This window comes from Martes martes (genome assembly GCF_963455335.1).
Source record: "Martes martes genome assembly, chromosome: 8".
NCBI lineage: Eukaryota > Metazoa > Chordata > Mammalia > Carnivora > Mustelidae > Martes > Martes martes.
The window spans coordinates 128,880,481-128,908,044 of NC_137895.1; the positions used below are offsets into that span (position 1 = coordinate 128,880,481).

Here is a 27,564-nt window from a genome sequence, read left to right on the forward strand (position 1 = left end):
TGGGCTGTTTCTAGTTTTGGCCTAAAGAGTGGTCTTGTGAATATTTTTTATGTTTCTTGGTGAACATATGTATGTATTTCTCCTTAGGGGTGGACAGAGCTTTACTTAGAAATGTTAACTTTACAAACATTTTATTAAGTTTTAATAATTTAATCAGTATCTTTTGAAGACCATTCTAAGCCTAATTAAAAAACTCGTTTACTCTTTAACGATTGTATACTTCCTAGAGAAAGTCCTAGAAAATGATCTAGGAATCTAAGAGAATCATGAGTTTAATTCTACATTTTCATAATGCCTTTCAGCCCAGAGATGTTTCATGTTTTAGTACACTTGTCAGGTAGTTTCTTTTTAACCCTGACCAATGTACTTGAGTTCTTTTTTTCCCCCACTGAGAACTATTTAACGTTGTCTAATACAGGGTTGCAAATTGGCTGCAAACCTATTATTACACCAGTGTAATTTAAAATAAATACGTGAAAGTACACACATAAATGTGCTTTTAATTTAAATTGATAGCTAACATTTTTAATGATGTCTGGTTTTGTTTTGTTTTCCTTGAAAATTTAAGTCTGGAACACAAGGTCTGTATTCTGTGGTAGAGCCAAGCCATGGTGGTTTCTCTTCTCTAAGGGTCTTTGCTTTCCAGTTCAGCATACTGCCACCACTATTATTTAATATCTGGTCTTCTGCACTCATCTTTGATACCATTCTGGCTCTAGATATTTTTAATTGTTAACTTCTTGTTGTATGCTAACTAATTTCTGATAGGCAGCTTTTTTTCTTTTAAGATTTTATTTATTTGAGAGAAAGTGAGCAAGAGACAGCCAAGCTGGGAGAGGAGCAGACCTCCCCACTGAGCAGGAGCCCGATGTGGGAGTCAGTCCTGGGATCCTAAAATCATGACCTGGGCCAAAGGCAGAGGCTTAACTGACTGAGCCACCTGGGCGGCCCTGATAGGCAGCTTTCTTGATCTTAAAAATCAGAGTTTTTGACGTTGAGCTAATATTCTGCATGCCATCTTTGTTGGCCAAATGGGGCTTTATTCTTGCGAGAGATCTTAATTCTACGTGATTTCTGTATTGGGGGGATTAAGTCTTTTTTTTTTTTTAGGATATTATTTATTTGAAAGAGAGATACCCAGCAAGAGAGTAAACACAAGCAGGGGGAGTGGGAGAGGGAGAAGCAGGCTTCCTGCTCGGCCCCATGCGGGGCTCGATCCCAAGATGCTGGGATCATGACCTGAGCCGAAGGCAGACGCTTAATGAATGAGCCACCCAGGCACCCTCGGATTAAATCGTTTAAACTTTTTTTTTGCTACAACCATTTGCAAAACAATATCCGTACACTATAGCTTAATTTTAGCTTAATTTTAATCCATACACTAAAGCTTAATTTTAGCTTAATTATAGTCTCCATCCTTTGACATTTTAAGGAATTAAGTCATTTACGATCTAGTCGTAATTCCTTGTAATGAAAATAATCTAATAGTTAATCACAAAGTAATGTTATAACTTAAACACACAGACTCCCTTTTCATTGATATATATTAAGCCCACATAATTTGCCCTGAAGCTTATAAACCAGGTCAAAAGTTCTGGATTTGAAACTTGTAAGTCTTTCTGTTTATGTCAAATGCCACTGACACATTTAACTAGAGTTGTGAATATAAGTCCTTGTTAACTGGGGAAACACTATTTCTCAAAAATTTAAGAAGTTAAGAATATTTTTTTGTTGAGATATTTAAGGAGACCATTCAATTGGCAGAAGGAGTTGGGTGAAAACCCTTTTGTGTATGCATTTGTAAGGGAGTCTTCTAGTTAATTTCCAGTTCAATTTATTATTTTCAAAGAGGAGGCCTTGATAATCTAATCATTATTTATAATCATTTGATAAATTGTGTCATTTTAGGTGGAAGAAGCTAAACAGGAATTACAGGAGGTTGTTGAATTCTTGAAAAATCCACAAAAATTTACTGTGCTTGGAGGTAAACTTCCAAAAGGTAAGGTCCCTTCCCTTTATCCATGACTTGACATTAAAAAAAAAAATTATAATCCATTGCTAATTTAATTTTTACCAACTTAAAAGCTTAAAGTTTAGTTCTTAATGGCTGTTTTACAAATAAGTCTTCATTCTGAACATACCATTGTATAACCTGTTTTTGAGAGGAGGGGGATTTTGAATTTTATTACAATTTCAGATTTTAAGTTGTGAGAATAGTGCAGAGAACTCTCTGTACTCTTAACCAAACTCAATAGTTTTTTAGTACTTTGTCTCATTTGCTCACTTTCTTTTTTTTTTTTTTTTTTAAGATTTTATTTATTTATTTGTCAGAGAGAGTGAGCACAGGCAGACAGAGAGGCAGGCAGAGGCAGAGGGAGAAGCAGGCTCCCTGCTGAGCAAGGAGCCCGATGTGGGACTCGATCCCAGGACGCTGGGATCATGACCTGAGCCGAAGGCAGCCGTTTAACCAACTGAGCCACCCAGGCGTCCCTCATTTGCTCACTTTCTTAAATAAATGTATTTTCAAACTGTTTAAGAGTAAATCGTAGATACCATGCTCCTTTAACCCCAAATACCTCATTATGTATCTCCTAAAGTATAAGAATATTCTATTATATAACTCCAGTATAGTTATTAAAGTCAGGAAATTTCACACGGTTCCAGAACTAATTGTGAAATTTAGTTATATGAAATTTCTGCATTTCTCTTATTAATACCATTTGTAGTGAGGTCCTCCCATCCCCCACCCCAAATCCAGGTTTAGGACTCAATCCAGGTTTATACATTTAGATTTTTCTTTAATCTTTATTTAAAAACTATTTTAGAGAAAGAGAGAGAGGGTGAGAGCAGGCAGTGGGGAGGGGCAGAGGGAGAGAGAGAATGAGAATCTTCAAGCAGGCGGATCATGACCTGAACCAGAATCAAGAGTTGCTGCCTAACTGACTGAGCCATGCAGGCACCCCTTGATTTTTCTTCAATCTGAAAAAGTTGTTTAGCCTATTTATTTATTTATTTATTTGAGAGAGAGAGAGAGAGAGAGAGTGAGCACACATGCAAGTGCAGGAGTCGGTCAGGGGGAGGACAGAGGGAGAGAATCTGAAGCAGACTGTGCACTGAGTGTAGAGCCCCATGCAGGGATCAGTCTCACCCTATCATGAGGTGAGCCGAAGTCAGATATTTAACTGATTGAGCCACCCAGGCTCCCCTCCTCATTCTGTTACTATGGGAGTGGATGTGGATCTTTCATGATCTTCAAACATACTAATTTGTGGAATAGTCCTGTTTGTCTTGGACATTTTCTCTTTTAATGACTGTTGTGATTTATAAGTAGAAATACATATTTAGTCTTAGTCCCATTTCTTGTAGGTTTATACTGATGACAGCAATAGATTTCTCTTCCATTAATGAGCCGACTTTTAGAGCACACCTAAGGTTAGCAGCTGGTTGCCAGGAGAATCAACTATGTGATAAGAGATCCAGAACTTTCCACAAATTAGTATGTATTCTTCAGTCTTTTAGGATGAAGTCCTTAACTTACGGTATTTGATGCTATCTCCAGGTAGGTAGCATCAGAATTGATTGGAATGTTAGGGTGCCCAACTGGTGTTGGAGATTTATTTTTTGGTATGAGGGAAAATCATCTGCTAGAATTGGGTACAAGGTTGTAATGACTTTGTGGTGTCCTTGGACTATATGATCATGCTATACTGTAATCACTTATATTAAACTTTTATGGTTTCCAGTGTCTTGTGGTTAAAATTAGCAGTGTGAGGGCTGGGCAAAATGTATGAAGAGGAAAGAGAGAAACATGCTTTCAGTTGTCAAATGCGTAAATCAGAGGAGTAAAAGGCATAGGAAATACAGTCAGTGATGCTGTAATAGTGTTGTATGGTGACAGAGGGTAGCTACACTTGTGAGCACAGCATAATGTTTAAACTTGTCAAATCACTATGTTGTACACCTGAAACTAATGTAACTGTGTGTCAACTATACTCAGACATTTTTAATTAAAATAATAAAATCAGCACTGTGATGATCATCTTATTATCTCAAGGCTTTGCCTACATCCATAATTATCTCTTTAGAATAAATTCTAGGTTTACTCATTTATTTTTTCATTATTCTGGATTCTAATTCTAGAAATGGAATTGGTCAGTTAAAGGTGGCACTCATATTTAAGGTTTGTTTCTAAACCGCCCACTATCTCTACTGACAATGTTCAGCAATGTATAAAAGTGTTGGTATGAATCTCTGCTAATTTAGGGTTCATTTGTTAAAATCAGTACTATAACATCAGAAAGTTTAAAGTTTAAAGTCATAGAATAGTTAAACACTTTTCTTTCTAATCACAAGGGATATTTTATAAAATTGTGGGAAAAATTCTCAGTTACAAAAATATATTCTACCATTTAAACCAGTTAAGAATGACAATAACATGGCAATACAAGGGTAGCCTTAAGGGTATTTTTCAACAACTTTCCTTTAAAAAGAGTCTTTTATGTTAAAATATAGCAAAAATACAGGGGTTTTTTTTGCCTTTTTAAATGAAAAATGAAAAGTCGTGGAGACCAGAGAAATCTGTTATTCCAACTTATGAAAAACGTACTGCTGTTAAGAAAATTTTCGAACATAGGAAAAGTTACAAAGCTGTAGACATGAACTACTTTTACCTCTACATACTTTGTTTTGTGTCACCTAAGACTAAGGACATTATCCTAAAGAGAATAATTTATCCTACCAAATAAAATGAAATACTATTTCCTTAATATCTTGTACTCTGGAATTTTTTCAAATTTTCATCAGATGTCCAAATCAAATTTTCATCAGAGTTTCTGAAATATGTTTTTTATGTAAGAACATGAAGTCAGGGGTTCATGTGTCACATTTGGTTGCTTAGTATTTTAATCTGTGTTTATGTGAATTTTATCTTACTTGTTTAATGACAAATAAGTTTATATTATGTTCCATTCTCCCAAGATATGAATGGTAGAGGGAAATTAGTTTTGAAGAAGTTCCTGAAGTGAATCATTACCAGAGACATGTTTTGCTTTGTTTCAAAATAATAGTCATGTGCTTTCAACCTCAAAACTATGTATACATTAATTAATAACTACTTGTTTCATAGGCTCACATCAGGTTTTATTTTTATTTTTTAAGTTGAGTCAGTGAATTTGTTTTCTCTTTTAGGAATACTTTTAGTTGGACCACCAGGGACAGGAAAGACGCTTCTTGCTCGAGCTGTGGCTGGAGAAGCTGATGTTCCTTTTTATTATGCTTCTGGATCAGAATTTGATGAAATGTTTGTGGGTGTGGGAGCCAGCCGTATCAGAAATCTATTTAGTACGTTTTAATGTATCTTTCATACAATACAAAATTTTGTTAATTTTAGGGGAAGAGGGATTCTTACCCTTTATTTGCTATTCGATTATGGTTGATAGCTGACCTCACCATTGTGGGGCTTTGGTTTTAGGTAATTTAATGTGTGACCTAAAACAGAACTGTACTTTCCCAAATAGAGGAGCTAGAAGTGTTAGGTGAGGTTGGGGCCTGTTGAAAAGCTGGGTTTTCTGTTGTTGTTGTCCTTTTTATCTTATTCATTAATTCAGTAGTATATAATTAAGGAATAGTTAGGCTCAGATCTGACTCTGGCTTGTACAGTCAGAAGAATGAATACTCGGTTGTTTTTATTATATATCATTTTGTATGGTACAGTTTTTTTCCTGAGGCTACTGTTCTTAAATCAGTTTTAAAAGAAAGAGATCTCATTTTATGTACTTTCTCCTTAATGAATGTCTTTTGTTGCCTTTGACAGTCTTACAGGTTTTTAATACTTACATGATTTTGCTCAAAAAACATTGATTTCATTAAACTTATTTGTATCTTTTCTCTTTTCCTAGGGGAAGCAAAAGCAAATGCTCCCTGTGTTATATTTATTGATGAATTAGATTCTGTTGGTGGGAAGCGAATTGAGTCTCCAATGCATCCATATTCAAGGCAGACTATAAATCAGCTTCTCGCTGAAATGGATGGGTAATTGAATCTTCGTCTGTCTTTGGGATATGGTAACATATTTGGGAACATTCGAGAAATAGCGGGGCATCTGGCTAAGTCAGTGGAGCATGCGGCTCTTCCTCTCGGAGTTGTGCATTTGAGCCCCACGTGGAGTATAGAGATTACTTAAAAATAAAATCTTAAAAAAAAAGAAAGAGGAAAAACATGTAGGCAACAGAGTAGTCCCTGTGCATGAAGTCAAGACAAGCTGGATTCTCTTGTATTGTGTTCTTTCCATTACTAATGGGGTGACTGAGGTATCAGCTCTTCTTAATTGGTGATCTCTATACCTTTTTTCATTGATTGTAGCATGACAGGAAAGTGAAGGTTCCTATTGAAAATACTAGTCTGGAGACGTAAAGAGTGTTGCTTGTTCCTACAGTTTGTGACTCGATTTTAGTGTTGTGGTACATTAAAAGTTTGCATCAGGGGCTCCTGAGTGGCTCAGTGGATTAAAGTCTCTGCCTTGGGCTCAGGTCATGATCTCAGGGTCCTGGGATCGAGCCCCGCATCGGGCTCTCTGCTCAGCAGGGAGCCTGCTTCCCCCTCTCTCTCTGCCCGCCTCTCGGCCTACTTGAGATATCTCTGTTAAATAAATAAATAAAATCTTAAAAAAAAAAACCAACTCTAAAAAAAATAAAAGTTTGTCTCAGTTTTTAAAATATAAAGAGCAAGAGGTGGGGTTGCTTTGATAGAAGGAAGGACTTCTTAAAACCACGTATGACCTTTTGGAACCAAACGGGAAGTCAAGGAGCAAATAATTTGAATTGTTAGCTTGAGAATAATTTTTCACAAATTAGTCGGGTTCCCTAGCCTTTTCTATCAGGTCATGTTTTCCTAAGTAGAACAAATACCATGAAAGCATGTAATCATAGATGACTTTGTGATGTATTGTTAGCAGTTTTATTAAAGTATATTGGCCTAGTAACATTTGTTCTTTTTAAAAAATGATAGAGATGTCTTATCACCTTGAGTATAAAAAGGATCAGTCCCTTTTCTTTACTGTTACTAAATTTAATGATCGTTTTGTGTAGAGCATTTCTATATGTGTATTGTTTTAATTTTCAGTGAAATGTTACTTTTCTTCTTTTTTTACTAGCTTTAAACCCAATGAAGGAGTTATCATAATAGGAGCCACAAACTTCCCAGAGGCATTAGATAAGTACGTATTAAAAGACTTTTTTTTGACAAGTACCAATACGTGCTGAAACGTAGATGAACTTTAAAAGAGAAGGAAGCCCATCACCAAACATCACATGTGATTCTGTTTATGTTAAATGTCCAGAATAAGCAAATCGGTGGCAACAGAAAGTAGATAAGTGTCTGGCAGAAGGAGGGAAGAATGGAGAGTGACTGTTGGTGGCTATGGGGTTTCTTTTTGGAGTGGGGGAATAAAAATATTCTTAAGTTAGATTGTTGGTAATTGCACAACTCTGACTATATTAAAAACCACTGGATTATCTACTTTGAAATCTGTGATGTGTGAATTAAATTTCAGTAAAGTTGTTAAAAGAATCTTCTGACAACTTTATATCACAAAAGTTTGGGGGTGCTGGAGAACATTTTAAAAATAAAATTTATTACAGTTTTGAATTTTTGATTTTGTCATAGAAGGTATTCATATTTTAATTTGAACTAATAGTTTTGTTTTTTTTAATCTTTGCCTAAGTCTGTGGTTTAACATTCTGTACTTAGAGCAGTTGTGATAGGAAGCTATCACAGTGTAGCTCTCATAATAGACTGCTGTAGAATTATTGTTCCTAGAGTGACTAGCTTGCGTGTTTTTGTTTATGAGGGTTGCCTACTATCTATCTCCTATCAACCTTTTTTCTCCCTTCTGGTTATTGAAACTGTTACTTGAGCCATGTTTTACAAGGAGTTCTCTGAATATTTATATTCAGAATTCCAGAGTAGGGTGGAATAGGTGATGGGGATTAAGGAGTGCACTTGTGATGAGCGGTGGGTGACGTGTGGAATTGTCCAGTCACTGTACTGTACACCTGAAACTAACATAGCACTGTATGTTGGCTGTCCTGGAATTAAAATAAGAAACAAAACTCCATCCAACTTCTGGTTGCCATTATCTTTCCATCTTGTCTTCAGAGTGTCAGTCCTATTTAACTTGACCTTCAGTACTCAGATTATTAATTTATATTTTCTTCTCATATTCTCCCTTTAGTGCCTTAATACGTCCTGGTCGTTTTGACATGCAAGTTACAGTTCCAAGACCAGATGTAAAAGGTCGAACAGAAATTTTGAAATGGTATCTCAATAAAATAAAGTTTGATCAGTGTAAGTCTAATTCTAGTAACAAACTTTATTATTATCTCTATGTAATGGTGATATTTCATTCCGCCCTATTTGTGGTCCTTACTTGATAAATGTCTCAGAAGACCAGTTTTTTCTATGTCCTCTTTTCTCTCCATTTGTATTTCCTTTTTAAAAACTTTATTTCTTGATAATTATATATGTAGGACATTCTGTCGTTTGAATCCCAATGCTAAAGGATGTTTTCTTGGGGCTCCTGGGTGGCCTAGTTGGTTGAGTGTTTGCCTTTGGCTCAGGTTGTGAGGGTCCTGGGATCAAGCTCCGCCATCAGGCTTCCTGCTCAGCAAGGGAGTCTTTTTGTCCCTCTCCCTCTGCTCCTGCTCATGTGCTCTTTCTCGCTCACTCTCTCAAAAAATTTTAAAAATTTAAAAATAAATCTAATTAATATTAAATAAATAATAAATTTAAAATGATTAGATATAAATAAATTATTATAAATAAAATTATTATAAATGAATAATTAGGTATAAAATAATTCAATAAATTAAACAATTAAAATAATAAATTTAGTAAATTTAATTAATTTAAAATTTTAAAATTTAAAAAATTCCTTTTTAAAAAAAAGAATGTTTTCTTGAGAGTTTTCAGATAATACTTGCAGATAAATATAAGTGTTTTTAGATGAATGTAAAATATGAAATAGTAGAAAAAGCACATAAAATATCACCACTTTGGGCCCAAAAGAGGCAAACTGTAAAACAAAACATACGAAAATATTATGGACCCACTTGAGTAATAAATGCAGCTATTAAATTAAGCTGTAGTATTTTCAAGGATAGGTGAATCGGTTTATAAAACCTGATATGTTGGGGCGCCTGGGTGGCTCGGTTAAGCGACTGCCTTCAGCTCAGGTCACGATCCTAGAGTCCCAGGATCGAGTCTCAAATCGGGCTACCAGCTCCATGGGGAGTCTGCTTCTCCCTCTGACCTTCTTCCCTCTCATGCTTTCTCTCTCTCTCTCAAATAAAAATAAATAAAATTTTAAAATTAAAAAAACCCTGATATTTCCTCTAATAAGGGAAGCTTTTATTAATGGACATATAATACTAAATACTTATGTATAAAGTATTTCAAGATGAAATTCAGAAAACAAAATGTTGTCTATGAGTATACATTCTCAGTTGTGCTTAGGCTAGTAACAGTTTAGGTCATAATTTGAAGGTTTATAAATCATGTCTGGCAACTCTGCATTTTTTTATTTTTCACAAAGTTATTTAAATTTAAGAACTTTTGTGATGTGTCGCAGTGGGATTTTAATGATCTATTTAATGGCAGTTTTGGTTTTCCTTTAGAAAAAGTAAGTTTATTTTGTAGTTACAGTGATACAAGTATTTTAAGTTCTAGTTCAGGATAGCTGTTTTCTGTTTTCTTTCGGAATATGAGTCATTTGTGAAGAGTCGTTTTGGAATTTTAATATGTGTTTATCTATGTAGCTGTGGATCCAGAAATTATAGCTCGAGGTACTGTTGGCTTTTCTGGAGCAGAGTTGGAGAATCTTGTGAACCAGGCTGCATTAAAGGCAGCTGTTGATGGAAAAGAAATGGTTACCATGAAGGAACTAGAGTTTTCCAAAGATAAAATTCTTATGGGTAGGTTTTCTCTCTCTTTTTTCTTTTCCCTGTCTTACAGTGTTCATTATGTTAGAGAATAAATTCTTTTTGAGAAAAATGTTGCAAGAAAGAAAGGTACAGGAGCAAGAAAATACTTACTCAAAAGTAGCCACACATTTGGGCCTCTTACAGAACAGATAGAGTTTATATGATTATACTGTTTGGGGGCAGGGGGTACCCTGTGTTTACTCTTAATCTGGTATTGCTGATAAAACAATAATTGTACAGATAAAAGAAAAATTTTGCTAATTTTCAGTATTTGATTTTAAATCTTGAATTGGCTTCAGAACAATTTAGCTGTGACATTTCTTGTTTAAATTTATTTTCTGGAAATAGAATTAAACTTTCCTGGCTGATAGTAAGGAGTAAGAGGACAGCTCTTACAATTTTGTTGTCAGTTGGCAAGTTATTTTGGTTTAAAATAACTTAATAACGATATTAAGTCATGTCACTCTAAGAATTACTTAAAGGCAAGTGGGTTTCATTCATCTAAATATGCCTTCCTAACGGAATAATTTTACTCAATAAATTTTTATCCTTAGGGCCTGAACGTAGAAGTGTGGAAATTGACAATAAAAACAAAACCATCACAGCATATCATGAATCTGGTCATGCTATTATTGCATATTACACTAAGGATGCAATGCCTATCAACAAAGCTACAATCATGCCAAGAGGGCCAACACTTGGACATGTAAGTATCTTGTTTTTTTTTCTTTTCTTTCAAATAACACTGTCCAAAAGCTTATGTAGGAAACTGTTGAGGAAAATAAAGAAAATTCAACTAAATTCTAAGTTTGCTGATAACTTTCTTCTTTAATGTTCTGAACCATTGTGAGATCAGAGATACTCGTGAAACTTACCTGGTAATAAATACTAATAGTTCAGATATTACATATTTACATGATGAAATTTAAGTCTGGAATGACAACATAGTATCGTTTTTAAATATGTCATTGCTTTTATCCCCTCCACAAAGAAATTAGGTTAGTGGTTCGATAGTCTTTCTAAGATTTTTCTCGCTGAGTACAAGTTTCATTTTCTTATCTTTCTTTTTTTTTTTTAAAGATTTTATTTATTTATTTGAGAGACGGAGATCACAAGTAGGCAGAGAAGCATGCAGAGAGAGAGGAGGAAGCAGGCTTACCGCTGAGCAGGACCCTGGGATCATGACCTGAGCCAAAGCAGAGGCTTTAACCCACTGAGCCACCCAGGCGCCCCTTCTTATCTTTCTAACGATAGACATTTTAAGCCTTTCTTTTTTGGCACCTGGGTACAAGTCCATCCTATTGCAGCATTATCCTATTGCAGGATTATATAGCTATGACATGTAAAATGAGCTTTTGCTTTATAAAGAATTTTTCTTCCTTTGCATAATGCCAGTTTTGTCATTAGTCGCCTGAGACCATCTCTACTAAATGTCTTTGAGCTGTCAGCATCATGACATTAAGTGCTATTGCAAGAGCCAATGATAATTCTGATTATTAATAGAAACATTTCCAACTTCGTCTGGAGTTTTTCTTTGTTTCCAATTGTCTAGGTGTCCCTCTTGCCTGAGAATGACAGATGGAATGAAACTAGAGCTCAGCTGCTTGCGCAGATGGATGTTAGTATGGGAGGAAGAGTGGCTGAGGAGCTTATATTTGGAACTGACCATATCACAACAGGTTGGCTGTAAAGAATGGCTTTAGTTCAGATTGTGCTTGCTGATATAAAAATATTTTTAAATATTGAGTCTATGTATATTTTTAAATTTTAGGTGCTTCCAGTGATTTTGATAATGCAACCAAAATTGCAAAGCGGATGGTTACCAAATTTGGAATGAGTGAAAAGGTAATAGCTAATTTTACCCCTCCCTCACGTATCGAATGATGATTTGCCAAGTGTCCCCTTATGAGACAGCATTCTTTTTTTATTCTTAAGACTTTATTTTTTTTATTGGAGACAGTGAGCATTAGAGGGTGGATGGTCAGAGGGAGAAGCAGACTCCAAACTGAGCAGGGAGCCCAGTGCAGGACTTGATCCTAGGACTCCGGGACCGTGACTGGAGCTGAAGTCAGTCTCTTAACCCACTGAGCTACCCCAGGCACCGTAGGAGAGAGGGTTCTTGTTATAAATTGGGAAAATTTACTTTTCTCCTGTTTGATTCTGAGTAGATTTGTCACAGCTCATTCTAAACTAAACATTTTTTTTTTTTTTGAGTGCTAAAGTATAGTATTCACTTTCCATTCTGGCTGCTTGGACAAAAATAGTATGTCATGAATTAAGCAAATGATAAGATATTCTGTTTCTGTTCATATGACCTAAAATTTCTGTTTGCCGAGCTTGCTTATTACTTTACCCTTCCCACGTATTTCATTCTCCTACGTTATCACTGTGGCTTCACACAGCACTTCTAATACACTGCGTTGTGGATTTCTGGATTTGGAATAGTGGCAAAGGTTTTCTAAGAAGGTACTCAGAACCATACTTAGGATTTTAAAGTTTCTCTCTTGTTCATACTTTTTAGTCTTAACACTTTCAGAAGAATGATGAAATTTGTATATTGAATTTCGTTCTTGGCCTTGATGAGTTTTCCTTAAGTATAGGGTAGTATTTCCTCTGTTAACATTTATTAGTGGTTTGGGGTGTTTCTGTTCAATTTCTTTCTTTTTGTTTGTTTTAGCTTGGAGTTATGACCTACAGTGATACTGGGAAACTGAGTCCAGAAACTCAATCTGCTATTGAACAAGAAATTAGAATCCTTCTAAGGGTAATAATTCTGTTTTTCTCTGCTTATTCATCTGTCTAGTCATTAATGTGCCTAAATAGTTAGGTGCTATCAGAAGATAATGGTTATCCCCTGTGTAGAACTGTCACTATATATAATCAAGAGAATGAGTGCACCATCGAAGCCATGATTTCAGTGTGTAGTTGGGAGCCTCTGGTCATAGACTGACTCTTTGTTTTATTCTGGCCATAGACTAGGAACAGTTAATATCAGTAATTACAAATATTCTACTTCATCTGTAAAACCATAGTGTTGTTAGAATGGGGGGATATTTGATTATTTGAGTCTTTATTAGTTTTTCACTCTGACATATATTTTATTCCACAAATATTAGTTGCTTTGTGTCTTGCTGTGTACATATGCTGAGAATGAAGCATAAAGGTCTTTGAAAATGAAAGTCTTTTTGATTGCAGGGTCCAGTACAGAATACGTGAGCATCGATTCAGTGAGATGAGTTAGTAGGTTCTGTGGAATCTCCTTAAGGCACAGCAGATGCTTGGATTAGGGCAGTGAGAGGGGAAATTGAGAAAAATGAATGCATTCAAGAGATGCTGATCTAGTGGAATCGAATGCCTTTCTGATGTTTGGGTGAGAGAGCAGCTAAATTAAATAACAAAGCTGTGTTCTCGATTTCTGGTTGGTGTGCCGTTGACTGAGAAAACACTGATGATGGCCTAAGGTGGGGAAGTGTGTAGATTATGAGCTGAGTTTTATACATATTGAATTTGAAGTGTTTTCTTTTTTTAAGGTTTCATTTGTTTATTTGAGAGAGAGCGAGAGAGCGTGAACATAAAGTGGGGTGGGTGAGGGGCAGAGGGAGAAGCAGATAACAGGAGCCTGATGTGGGGCTCGATCCCTGGACTCTGGGATCATGACCTGAGCTGAAGGCAGACGCTTAACCAAGTGAGCCGCCCAGGTGCCCCTGAATTTGAGGTGTCTTAGTGAAGATTTCAAGTTGGGAGGGATACGTGGGTCTGGTGCTTAGTGCAGAGGTTGGATATGTGTATTCCATTTGGATGTACATGAAGGCAGGTCTTGGAATGGAAAAGACTGAGCTAAATGGCAGAAAGTCTAGTGAACGAGAACTGGAATTAGGAATGTAGATGGCAGAATGAAGGATGTTGAAGTCAGGTGGTGTAAACTTCAAAGGAATCATGCTTTATAGAAGAGGGTCATAAAGTAATAGTCCGTCAGCGGTGAGGGAGCAAAGGTCTCACCTCTTTACTCTGAAATATCTGGGATAGGAGTGAATCAGTAGCTGTCAGTTGAAGGATTCGGAGTCTCCCCAGGAGGGCCAGGTTTTGATTAACTCAAGGAGGTAAAAGCTTTAAAGTCATTTAGTTTATGAAAAGTTTATATGATGAAAAGGTTTAGAAGGTGTATCAGAAGAGGAATTCTCTCTCCCTTGCCTGAATCTTCATTCTCTCTCTCCTTTTTTTTTTTTTAAACTGTTTATGTTATTTTGAGTAAATTATCTCTTCTAGTATTAGAGCATTGGAAATACTCTTTCTTTGCTCTTAATACTTTTCTGAAATGTTAAGCTTACGAGGGCGGTAGGTACTCTTTCCACTAGATGGCACACTGACATTGTTATTAAGGAAAATGATGATTAGTTAGTATACATTTTAGGTTCAAATGTATATGAAACTTAGAGATATAAAAACCTTATCATAGTCTTACATGTTACGGTGTAAGGGTTTCATTCCAATGGAGTTTTTAAAGTTAATACTAATTTATCCTTGGGCATTTGTTTCAATATTCCATGACATCTTTATAATACTTCATATGTTTTCTTTAATTTGATATTTCACTTGACCATAACAGTTTTGTTCAGAATGTCTAATGATGTTTATTTTTAATAATTGTGTTATTTTTATATGACATATGCTTCTTGGTGTTGGTAAACTCATTTTACAGTAGTATAGTTGTCACTGACTGACAGGTAAGTTGTTAGCAAATTAGAGAATAGAAAAGTAGGTCTTTTCTGGCCATTGACAGTGAATAAACTGGTGAAATCTCACAAGGCAAAAGGAGCAAACCTGCCTTTCCTTTTTAACATGTATATTGAATAGAGAAATAGATTTCTTTGTTCGAAGATCTTATTTAAAAAGCAGATAGGTATAATACATACTTACATATCTTAAAGTATAGCTGCTCAAGTAGTCCTCACTTATCCATGTGATAGATTTTGGATTAAAAATAGAACGTTTGCAAGTATGAAACTAATCTTTGAGAACCAAGCTTGCCTTATCTATCAATCACTCAATCAAGTAGGCTCCATGCTGGGTGTTTAAAAGCTCCATGCCTTAAGAGACTCTTAATCTCACAAAACAAACTGAGGGTTGCTGAGGGGAGGAGAGGGGAGGGATGGGGTGGCTGTGTTATGGGTATTGGGGAGTGTATGTGCTATGGTGAGCGCTGTGAAATGTGTAAGTGATGATTCACAGACCTGTTCCTCTGGGGCAAATAAAACATTGTGTTAATTTTTTTAAAAAAAGCTTCATGCTTTTTTATCTTTTATAAATAGAAATGAATATAGTTCATATTTTTTAAGGCATATACTTTTTTCTTTCTTATTTATAGTTTTTGCTTCTACTACGTTTTTTGCCTCTTAGATACCTGCTTTTTTTAATTTCAGGATTCATATGAACGAGCAAAACATATTTTGAAGACTCATGCAAAAGAGCATAAGAATCTAGCAGAAGCTTTACTAACCTATGAGACTTTGGATGCCAAAGAGATACAAATTGTTCTTGAGGGAAAGAAATTGGAAGTGAGATGATAACTCTTAAAGTGGATGCATTGCTGGTTTTGCTGCAGGAATATATAAGTAGCATTTCGGTAGTCTCCTTTTGCGATGCTTTTCTCCCATTCTTGCCTTGGTATCACTCAAGAGTGTGAAACACTTTGTCTCTCTTTTGTCACATTTAATCTAATTCTGGTTATTCTCATGATGACACCTATGGCAAATTATCAACCCATAGCAAATATGTTAAAGAAAATAAAGAACTATTAGGATTGGAAACAGCTTGTTTGAGAAATGTTAATCAGTTATTCAGTTGAAAATAAGTAATGATTTTATGGTTGGTTCCTCTATTAGATGTGAATAAAAATTGTGCCTTTAGCTCTTGGGAAGTACTTTTACTTGGCAACGTAAAATTATCGAAGGATTGTCTTTGTTTTTAGATAGTACCATTTATCTTTGATGAAGAAATGCTGCCATTTGGCTCAAGTGAAGCATATTTCTGCATAGGTCAGTGGAAACTTCATTAAGGTGCACTTAATTATTGTGCTCCCGATTGTCCATATATAAAATAGTTCTGTTTTTGTCTATCTAAGAGAGAATTGTAAATGTACAGATTTAATCAGAATTTAAATGATTACAACCTCTTAGAAATGCAGCTTGCATTTTTATGGTCTTTTTTTTTTTTTTTAAACATCATCATTCTTACTAATGAAATTTATTTCAGAGCAGCAAATATTTTGTTAAAAAAAAGTGAGTCACTTCAAAATCTGAATAACTATATAATTATGCTTAGTATTAAAAGAAAGATTAACCCTAAATCTCAGTCCTTTCAAAGTGAACTTTGAATTACCCTCCTGGTTATGCAAAGTCATGTTTGCTTTTCATTCAGATTTTGTGAACATGAACATGTTGTTACAGGATTTACAGATGACTTTATTTAACTGAATAGAGAATTATTTTAGAGCTCATTGTATTGGCTTTACAACCAGATTATATTCTTGAAGTGATTTTATTAAAATTACCTACAGTTTTCTAATAACTTTTAAGCTGTATATGGTCTTCATTGAAGAAGTTGATAGAGGGAGTTTGATATATATTATCTTGTCTCTTTCTTTTTTTGTAATTTAAAATTTTGATCTAATTTCAAACTTACAGAAATATTACTTGGATAATATAAGGAATCCCCGTGTACCCTTGCTCCAGATTCTTTGTCCCATTTTTTTAATTGCCCACTTCCCTTTCCCCTTTCCTCTTTCATCCTTCCCTGTCCCTCTCTCCTTCCTTCCTTCTCCCTGTGTATATACATGTCTTTGTGTGGATGCATGTTTTTATTTTTCCTAGATAGACTTCTGGGGTTGAAATTGCTGGGTCATGTAGTAATTTTCTGTTTACCTTTTTATGGACCTGATGAAATGCATCATTCTCTGTATCTTCTACAGTATATTCTTAGAGTCTTTTTGATAAAGTCATTCTGGTGTGAATGAAATAATATCTCATGGATTAACATATATTTATTTACACTAGTGATATCCTCTCCGGTTTTATTGGCCATGTGTATATTTTCTTTGGAGAAACGTCCATTCAGAGCATCCTCACCGTCACTTTTGGGTTCTTATTATGTGGTGTGAGATACCATATATTCTGAACACGAGTCCTTTTTTTTTTTTTTTTTTTTGAAGATTTTATTTATTTATCAGATAGAGATCACAAGTAGGCAGAGAGGCAGACAGAGAGAGAGGGGGAAGCAGGCTCCCTGCTGAGCAGAGAGCCCGATGCGGGGCTCGATCCCAGGACCCTGGGATCATGGCCTGAGCCGAAGGCAGAGGCTTTAACCCACTGAGCCACCCAGGCCCCCTGAGGAGGGCTATTGTAAAGAGAAGGAGCAGCAGGTGAAAGCACTGCGGTGGGGGGGTGGGTATGGGGAGGATGGGGGGTGGGGAGGTTGGGGGCAGTGAGTATACTTATATATGTGTTTACGTTTAGAGGATCCTTTATAGGTTTCAATTTGGTCCTCCGTTTTTCTTCCACACTTCTGCCCTACAGAATTCAGGCCAATTCCTGTGTGCCTGACCCCCTCCACCGTGAGGGTATAGAGCATTGTGCAGGTTCAAACCATTCCCACTCGTGTCATTCTTTCCTATAGGGAAAGTACATACTGGTAGTACACTTTTTCATGACTACAGCCAATCACTCGAAATAGGAACTTCCTATTTTCACTTGATCTTAGCCAAAAGGCCGAGAAGCGATGAACTTCCTATTTTCAACAGAAAAATGAGTGGGCATCTCTACTTCATTAAATTTTAAAGTATTTTTTATTTGTGTGCCAAACATAGGAGTTGGCACTAAATTTCATAGTGAGTTGGTGCCCAGAGAGTTGTTATAGGTATCCTCTTTGTTGCCAGACTTTTTCAACATAAGCAAATTAAGTAGCTCAGTCTCCAACCTGGGACTCAAGTGGGGACTCAAAAGCCCTCTGATGGGAAGGAGGTAGGCAAAAACTTAGCATCACCCCTCAGATCCTTGCATGTTGGGGAGCCAATGTTGGGAGACTGCCAGGGATTAATACCACTACATACTTATTTCCTTATTTGTATTTTCTGATTTTTCAACGATAAATTGTGTGTTGCTTTGCACATAGTAATTTGTTTCTAGTTAAAATAATAAAATAGCTTTAAATGTGTTTAAAGATTGGGGCGCCTGGGTGGCTCAGTCGGTTAAGTGTCTGCCTTCAGCTCAGGTCAGGATCCCAGGGTCTTGGGATTAAGCCCCATGTTGGGGTCCCTGATCAGTGGAGAGCCTGTTTCTCCTTCTTCCTCTGTCCCTCCACTATAACCCGCCCCCCCTTCCGCAATACTCTGTGTCTCACTCACTCTCGCTCTATCTCAAATAAAAATCTTAAAAAAATAAATGTGTTTAAAGATTAACAAATGAAGCGTTCGGCATTAGATAATAAAGTATAAAATATATAACTCACAAATGTAAAAATATAATTTTTTTTGCTACCAATACCAATATGATTTTATTGGAATACGGAATGTAAACAGATGTTTTCAAACAAACAATCTAACCTTATAAAAATGTATGGCATTATTAAATAGTTAATAAGGAAATCCTACGGTCTGATGTGGGTTGACACCTCGAGCTCTAGCCTAGCTTGAAGTCCCCACAGCTGTGGCATGGCTCTGCAGCTGGGGGAGGAGACTGCTTGCAAACCAGACTGGTGACAAGTCCCCAGAATGAAATCAGCCTGTTTACTTTTTAAAACAGAATCTAGCTTCCTTTGCTAACACGAAGGCTGGCACAATGGATCCGAGTCTTGACACTGGCTCCAGGAGCTCCAACTAACCCCCCAGCCCCCCCAGATGATGATTGCTCAGTCACTGGGGAACGGGCTGGCCCTGCACACACAACCCCAGTCCCTGCCCGTGAGAAGGACAGCTCTGCCATCACGCTCACATATGACCTCTTGGAGTTTCCAAATGCAGCTTACCCTGATTATAGAGGGAAATTGCTTCTCATGGGGATAAAAAGGCAAAAAGGGTGGGAGGTGGGGGAAGAGTACATTTTTCTCACTCAATAGGTCTTTTCCTAAATACATTCTAATAGGATGTTTCCCTTATTCCCCAACCTGCCTGAAGACCGACTTTCCAGCTTTCATTATGGTTATGACCCAAAAGTCTCTATTTCAGAGAGGTGCATGAAAGCAGGCACACACATAGGGATGTATGTGCTGGGAAACGGTGAGGTTTTCCTTACAAGGCTGCAAAAAGAAAAAAAAAAAGGCTACACGGAAAAAATAGCAACAAGGTTTTATGGTTAGGCAAATCAACAAAGGTTACAGTGAGCTCCAAGTTAGCACTTCGCATCAAACTTCTGATGAGACAGAGGGACCTGTTCACAGCATCACAAGATTTCAAGTGATGCCTGCTGACGGCAAAAGGGCCTCTTGTGAGTGCCTGCAGTTTGCTCTCAAATGAATACACTTAGAAGAAAACTGCAGGGGTGAGGTCCATTTCCCAGAGAGCTCATGTCATAAAAAAATACATGAATTTGTAAAAGAGCTTAAAAAAGTACTGTCACTGTTTTAATATCTCCTTTTCATAAATGAGGCTGGTGTGTCAGTATAGACTGCTGACATTTTGCTAAATCTTGAGGCTGAATCTCCCACCAAAGGAAACCCAGACCACAGTGGAATAGATAGAAGTCAGATATTCAGAGCTTGTTGACTGAACGGGTTAATTCAACAGTGGTCTCCTGTTAAATAAAGGTAAAGGGACAACAACTTCGAGTCTCTCCTCTCCCATGCATTCCAAAGGGAGCATTCCCTCAGATCCTGAACTATGGGCATCGACCTGCCGCCCCAAGGGCAGCTCCCTGTAGACTGGTACTGGGGGATTTCTTTCTTTTTGACAGTCAGTTAGGTCTTTACTCTTCTTTGCATTTAGAAGGAATGACTAGAATTTCTTTTTATCACATGGTAGTTTTCCTTCAAGATTTGGGTTTGGTTGGTCGGTTTTATTGGCAAATAAAACCGTCGCCTTCCAAGTCTTCACCCGGCTGCCGTGAGGCCACTGGAAAGCACAGCGTTGTCTGCAGGAGGCTGGGACCGATCCTTCACCACGGGGTAGAAGTCCGGGTGCTCCATGGACTCTTTGGCAGTCAGTCTCTGTTGATGGTCGTATCACAGAAGTTTGTCCAGAAGATCCAGAGCCTCGGGGCTGACGAGGTGTCTGTTCTCACTATGGATAAAGTTTTCCCAGCGTTTTCGTGAACGTTGTCCCAGGATATGGTTGAAGCGCGGATCTAGGTCTATGTGGTCTTTCTTCAGGTACCCATACAGCTCATCTGTAGCCAGAACCTTGGCAATGCGAACAAGCTGGTCATAGCTGTGCTGTCCGTGAAGGAAGGGCTCCTCTCGAAAGATCATGCTTGCTAACATACGGCCCAAACTCCACATGTCCAAGCTGCAATCGTACATCTGATCGCCCACAAGGAGCTCCGGGCCCTTGAAATATCTCGAGGCTACACGGACATTGCACTCCTGAGCAGGATGGTGAAACTGCCAGACCCCAGTCTATCAGTCGCAGCTTTTTCTGCTGGTGATCCATCATGACATTGTGAGGTTTCACATCCCTGGGCCTGATCCCCGTGCTGTGGCAGGAACCCAGCGCCTCAAGTAGCTCATACACGCAAAACCGGATATCGAAGTCTGTCAGGATCTGGTAAAGTTGCTTAAAATCTGTATTATGGATATATTCAAATACCAAAGCTGGGGTCTTTGACACAGGGTCCTTCACAGTGTCAATCCGCTTGATGATATTTGCTCCACCACGAAGGTTCTCCAGAATCTTAACCTCTCGTTTTATCTTCTTTCTCTTCACTGACTTGAGAATTTTTACAACCACTCTCTCATTGATGGTGATGTTAATGGCCTCAAATACTTCACTATACTTCCCGACCAAGTTTTCGAACCACTTGGTAATCCTCTTGATTACCCCAGCTCCGGACGTGAGCCTCCTAGTCCCAGTACTCGCGGCTCCTCAGGCCGTTCACCTTGGTGTAGACCCAGCCCTGCTGCCCGCGGCCGGGCAGGGTATGGCGGGCGGGACCGGGGGGCGCCGCGGGGCGCAGAGGGCGGCGGCGGCGGCGCGGCGGGGGACGCGGGGCGGCGGGCAGAGAAGGCGGCGGGCCGGGGGCCGCAGGAGGAGGAGGAGAAGCGCGGCGGCAGGCGGCCACGCCAGGCCGGGCCCGCGGGGGCGGGCGGGCTGGGGGCGCGGAGGCCCCGGCCGAGCCGGCTGGGCCCTGGGGCCGTCGGCTGGGCGGCGGGGCGGGCGGCGCTCGCGCTCCGCGGGGACCTCCGTTCGGCTCACGGCTCCGAGGCGGCGGCTGCGGCGGCGCCACCAGCCTGGAAAGGCGCAGCGTTGGCTGCGGCGGCGGCGGCGAAAAATATAATTATTACTGTGTTGTCTACAAAAGAATAATCGATGGAAAATAAAAATACTCTAGAAAAAATTAGCGAGGAGAACCTACCTATACATCTCAACACATACACCAAAATAAACCCTATTACTAAAAGTGTTTACTCTTTTTAACAAAACCATTAAATATTTCAGAAGAAAACATATATGAGTGGTATTACTGATGAGTGACAGATTTTTCAAACAACAGAAGTTACAAAAGAAAGTATCAATACATTTGGCCACATAAAATCTGTGACCAAATAAACTTAATATAAGTGAAAATATAGAAAAAAAGGATGAGCATGAATGATAAACATTATTTGTTTATAATAAAGGAACTAAAATTTTTTGTAAATGGTCACAGGACATAACCAGTTCACAAATTAACCATGAGTACCAGCCTTCACTCTTACCTGATCCGGACAGTAGGTTCAACATCATCTTACCTCAAGACATTTGCCCTTTAGTTCTGTCATAATTTAATCTTAATATACTCACTACCTTACAAATCATCATACTTACCTGTTATATGGATTACTTCATGCAAATACTATTAGGTACCTAGGAAACAGTCTGAAAGTCCTTGTGAAAAAATCTTCCCCATTGTTACAATTTATGTAAATCTTTTCAAAAAACAAATCAGCCTTATCCATTTAAAGAAATACTTCCCCCAAATTAGGCACAAATTCAAGATACTGCTTTTGTATCACATGTGATTGATAAAACATGTTAACAATATAATCAGTTCTAAGAGACCAAAAGCTCTGGTGGATAAAACTACACTGGGGACTTGGGATAGGCACATTGTAATATCCCAATTTTGAAAATAGTGTGTTTTCATGAAGCCTAACCAAGAGACATTCTTTTTCCTTCTATTTATTCCTCTAATAACTCTTCACATTTTATATAAGAAGATCTGAAGGTCTTTTATAACACCAAGAAGCGTTAAACTTAAGCATCTTAAAATCTAACAAAAATTTTAAAAAGTATACAAAAGGCATTAGCTTATGTGGAGAGAGGGTACAGGCAAACACGTCTGCCTAATTTCCCAAACGGGGAAAAAAAAGGTTATATAATAATCAAAGTATATGATATCAGCTGCATAAATTCTGAAGTCTGTTGTTTTCTGCTATAATAGCATGAAACATGATTTTTCCTCCAATTTTTAAAAAATTGAACCTTTGTCATAGCAGAACTAATACTGGCAATTTGCCATTCTAACTAGTGAGGGCTGTGTTTCCACATCCATGAAGATTTTACACCAGGCTTCACATTAGTTGAACCACTAATTTCTTATCATTGCTGTCATTTCATATTTTTTACAACTGATTATGGCTTTTTTAGCTAATTGTGATTATTTCAAAATAGGAAAAAAAAGTCTCTCTTTTGTTCTTCTTGAAAATCCTTTAGCAACCAAGTTCTCCAAATCCCTTTCTATTTTGTCTCATTTCCTTATTTCTGACACCTCTGCCTTTGTCATCACCTAGTTCGTAATTTCTAGGAGTTACATAGACCTAACATCTCAGGTTTAAGAACAGCTGGTCTTTAACATACTTTCAGGACTGTGAAGGGTGGCGAAATTTGGGGTGAGAGCCTAAAATCATTTCTGCAGCCCAGAAAGGATGAAACATGAAGGATAAGCTCATTGAGTGAAATGTATCCACTTAAACAGAGTAAGATGGCAGCTACAGAGAGGCTCTCACTATACATCTGTTTCCTTGAGAGTTCGTGTGATGTACACTTTTTAAAAAATATTTGATTTATTCATTTGCCAGAAAGAGCAGGAGAGCACAAGCAGGGGGAGCAGCAGGCAGAGAGTCCGATGCGGGACTCAATCCCAGGACCTGGGAATTGTGACCTGAGCCAAAGGCAAACGCTTAACTGACTGAGCCACCCAGGTGTCCCACACATTCTTTTCTTTTGGAATTTTGACCATATCTGTTTATACCCAGGACCTATTCAGGAGATGCCCATCTATTCACAAAAACATCCTGACTTATCTGATCACTTGGTAAGTTCACAGGATAATATAAGAGAAACAAGGGATCTGGAAAATGGGAGATTTTTCACTTCTTTGTAACATCAAACAATCTATTTCATTATTTTTAACTCCCCAAAATGACTGCATCTGATTACTAATGGTACAATTCAACTGCAAAATCCGTTAGAGATGTGCAGTAAACAAAACTCAGCTTTAATACTTTCTCCCTAAGGGAAAATAAGAACACGGTCACCCACTTTACATGGTCCTAACACATAATTAATGGAACTTGTGGCTTTTACTTGTGCAAACATGGTGAGTAAAGAATTTGGCAAGGATGTGATTAACTACTAGAGAAAGTCTTTTTTTTTTAAATATAGGAGAAGATATTTAATTTCATTCCATATTAAATAATGAAAATGCCAATTATAGCTCCATTGTATTATGTCTTTTAAAATCTGACATAAAAAGATCAATATTCTAAAGACTGGTTTTGGAGTATGGAGGTTCCTCAAGATGTTAAAAAATAATGACTCAATGACCCAGCAATTGCATTACTGGGTATTTACCCCTAAGATACAGATGTAGTGAGAAGAAGTAAGCTCCATGCCCAATGTGAGGCTTAAACTCATAACCCCAAGATCAAAAGTTGCATGCTCTACCAAATGAGCCAGCCAAGGGCTCCTACTTTGGTTAATTCCTTTTTAAAAAAGATTGTATTTATTTATTTATTTATTTAAAAAATTTTATTTATTTATTTGTCAGAGAGAGAGAGAGAGAGAGAGAGCGCGAGCGAGCACAGGCAGACAGAGTGGCCGGCAGAGACAGAGGGAGAAGCAGGTTCCCTGCCGAGCAAGGAGCCTGATGTGGGACTCGATTCCAGGATGCTGGGATCATGACCTGAGCTGAAGGCAGCCGCTTAACCAACTGAGCCACCCAGGTGCCCCCAAAAAGATTGTATTTATTTATTTGACAGAGAGAGGTATCACAAGTAGGCAGAGAGGCAGGCAGAGAGAGAGTGGAGGAAGCAGGCTCCCTGCTAAGCAGAGAGCCTGATAATATGGGGCTTGATCCCAGGACCCTGGGATCATGACCTGAGCCAAAGGCAGAGGCTTTAACCCACTGAGCCACCCAGGCTCTACTTTGGTTAATTCTTAAAATCATTAGCAAATGTAATAGGAATGTAATAGGAATAGCAAATGTAATAGGAATCTGGCAAGTTTGGGGGTAGCTGGTTTTGTATTAGGTGTTGTCATGGGTCTGTTCCTATTCCTGTCTGTCTGCTTCACCCACAATATCAGGTATAGTCCAGTTGTAATTACTGGATCAAGCACCACATTAAAAGGATTTTCTGTAGACTCTCAGTATACAGCCCATATGTATATATAACCCACACAGCCCATCTTGTTTGCATTTTACTTGATTTTTTTTCAACTGCATCATACCATTCTTTAATATTAGATCTTTCTGGTGAAATCTTTACCATGCAATTTGTGCCTTCCCTAAGGAGCTGCCAGCTTCTGTTAACAAAACTGTAGCTTAAAAAGTTCTTCACTCTTGGGGCGCCTGGGTGGCTCAGTGGGTTAAGGCCTCTGCCTTCAGCTCAGGTCATGATCCCAGGGTCCTGGAATCGAGTCCCACATCGGGCTCTCTGCCCAGCCGTGAGCCTGCTTCCCTTCTTCTCTCTCTGCCTACCTGTGCTCTCTGTCTGTCAAATTAAATGAAATCTTTAAAAAAAAAAATTCTTCACTCTGTTGCCAAATAAATACACAGATATCAAAACAATAACCATCTACAAATTATAAGGGAAAAATATACCATCACAGTAGAAAAACGAAAGAGCCCAGATATAAACATATCAAGAAGTATGCAAAAAAAGTATGCAGGATTTATATAAGGAAAAAGACTACCCGGAAGCTCATAAGACTTAAATTGAAAGACATAATATGTATCTAGATACATTGAAATGGAAAGACATAAGACTTAAAAAATTGAGAGACCTAACATGTATCTAGATACACTGATTCAAGATTGATTCTGTTAAGGTTAATTCTCTTAACCAAATTGCAGACAAATTCTCACTGTGAATTGTTTTTAATTTGGTATAGTGATTAAAAATTCATCTCAAATAATGTAGAGGTAAATATTGCCAAGACAATACTGAAAGAGAAGATTAAGAAAGGGGACTATGGACCTGTTATGGATTTAAAAAAAATATTTATTTATTTATTTGTTTATTTGACAGACAAGAGATCACAAGTAGACAGAGAGGCAGGTGGGGGGTGGGGAACTGGGGGTCGTGGGGGTGGGGGGAAGCAGGCTCCCTGCTAAGCAGAGAGCCTGATGCAGGGCTCAATACCAGGACCCTGGCATGTACCTGTAATGGATATTAAAACATATTTTATAAAGAGGTTAAAAATAGTACAGTACTGGGGTGCCTGGGTGGCTCAGTGGGTTAAAGCCTCTGCCTTCGCCTCAGGTCATGATCCCAGGGTCCTGGGATTGAGCCCCACATTGGGCTCTCTGCTCAGCGGGGAGCCTGCTTCCTCCTCTCTCTCTGCCTGCCTCTCTGCCTCCTTGTGATCTCTGTTTGTCAAATAAATAAATAAAATCTTTTAAAAAATTAAAAAAAATAGTACAGTACGGATACAAGAAGACTACTAGTCAATTGAACAGAATGTAAAACCCAGAAACAGGAAAAAAAAAATCTGAGAATTTAATTAACGATGAAATAGTCTTTTAAACTAGGTAAGAAAAGATGGATTATTACTATGACAAGCAAGTAACCTTTTTTTTTTTTAGTTCTTAGATGTTGGGGCACCTGTGTGACTCAGTGTGTTAAGCGTCTGATTCTTTATTTGAGCTCAGGTTATGAAGTCAGGGTCCTGAAATCATACCCGCCCCTCTGCGCTTGGGCTGGAGCCTGTTTAAGAGTCTCCTTTCTCCCCATTACCTCCCCCACCCACTCTCTCTAAAAAACAAACAAACCCAACCTTAAATCTTGCACCATGCTCCAAAATAAAGCTTAAAGATTTAATTGGGAAATAACAGCAAAAAATAAAAGTAAAGAAAATAGAAGTGTAAGGCTGGGCCTAATGGGAGGATTAAGAGGCAGGCAGAAATGCGTTTTCGTCTGAAGAACGTGCCTGGTCTTCCCCTCATAAGTTTGCACTTGATGATACATACTGCCAAAGTCTCTGACTATGAAAACAGGTTTTTTAAAAACTATTTTATTTTCTTGACAGATAGGGAGAGGGAGACAGAGACAGAGAGAGAAAGAAAAAAAAAGAAAGAAAGACAGAAAGAAATAGAGAAGCCTGCTCCCCGCTGAGCCAGGAGCCCGACCTGCTGTTCCACCCCCAGGGCCCCAGGATCCTGCCCCAGGGAAGGCAGGCGCCCAACGAACTGAGCCACCCAGGCATCCAGGCGCCCCTGAAAACGACTTTTTATTGCTGCATCTGCTCAATTCCATGGAGACCGGCTGGGACCCGGAGGGATATAGAAGAGGGATAAACTGAGGAAGAGCCTTTTTTAGGGACATTGGCTGGGGGAGGAGGCATTCAGCATCCTGAAGTTTCGTGCACTCTAGACCCAGTAGTATATAACTACTGCTTTTCCACACCGGCGACTCTAACCTCTGCAGATAATTCAGAAAGGGTCAGCCAACTCCCACTAACGTCTGAAGGGAACCCTCCCCGCGTCACAAGCAATCACTGAGATTTGAGGCGCTTGGGTCTCGCACATGCGCTTTGGGAACCTTTAATCCCGGCCCTTTATGCTCAGGCGCAGGAGCAGCGACGCGGGTTTCAGAGGTGCGCAAGCGCATTTGTGCTTGGCGTCACAGCCTGGTTACGGTTATTCTGTGCTCCGAGATTCCTAACCGCGTAGCTTTGCTTCTGTGATGTAGTGGCGAGGTCGGTTCGGCTTCTCTCTAGCGCTAGTGTTGGTGTCTAGAGGCGGCGAAAAGCCGAGCGGAAGGTGAAGTGTTGGTGAAGCCTCTAGGCTTTGCGATGAAGAAGTTTTTTGGTTTCGGGACTGGGAAGGGGCGTTCATCCCCGACCTTTCGCACCGAGCTGATGAATGGCTTGGGGGCCCCGGCTGACAAGAATGAAGAAGTC

General features: G+C 38.5%; 1 protein-coding gene and 1 pseudogene across 2 annotated transcripts in view; one reads left to right on the plus strand and one right to left on the minus strand.

Annotated features, from left to right (window-relative positions):
- YME1L1 (YME1 like 1 ATPase) overlaps positions 1 to 15,883 on the plus strand; it is a 48,083-nt gene extending 32,200 nt beyond the window's left edge. The window contains exons 9-19 of the mRNA XM_080811231.1: positions 1,909 to 1,999; positions 5,188 to 5,340; positions 5,898 to 6,030; positions 7,151 to 7,213; positions 8,231 to 8,343; positions 9,813 to 9,968; positions 10,532 to 10,683; positions 11,530 to 11,656; positions 11,749 to 11,822; positions 12,655 to 12,741; positions 15,398 to 15,883. Of these exons, the coding sequence (XP_080667357.1) occupies positions 1,909 to 1,999; positions 5,188 to 5,340; positions 5,898 to 6,030; positions 7,151 to 7,213; positions 8,231 to 8,343; positions 9,813 to 9,968; positions 10,532 to 10,683; positions 11,530 to 11,656; positions 11,749 to 11,822; positions 12,655 to 12,741; positions 15,398 to 15,541 (1,293 nt within the window). The 3' untranslated portion in view covers positions 15,542 to 15,883. The remainder of the gene's footprint in view (positions 1 to 1,908; positions 2,000 to 5,187; positions 5,341 to 5,897; positions 6,031 to 7,150; positions 7,214 to 8,230; positions 8,344 to 9,812; positions 9,969 to 10,531; positions 10,684 to 11,529; positions 11,657 to 11,748; positions 11,823 to 12,654; positions 12,742 to 15,397) is intronic.
- A 4,171-nt stretch (positions 15,884 to 20,054) lies between these two features.
- Positions 20,055 to 27,272, minus strand: LOC308347169 (casein kinase II subunit alpha'-like; annotated as a pseudogene). Its single transcript has 2 exons — positions 27,151 to 27,272; positions 20,055 to 21,472 (listed from the first exon to the last, which is right to left on the minus strand). The product of its transcript is annotated as a casein kinase II subunit alpha'-like (transcript).
- Positions 27,273 to 27,564: the final 292 nt, after the last annotated feature.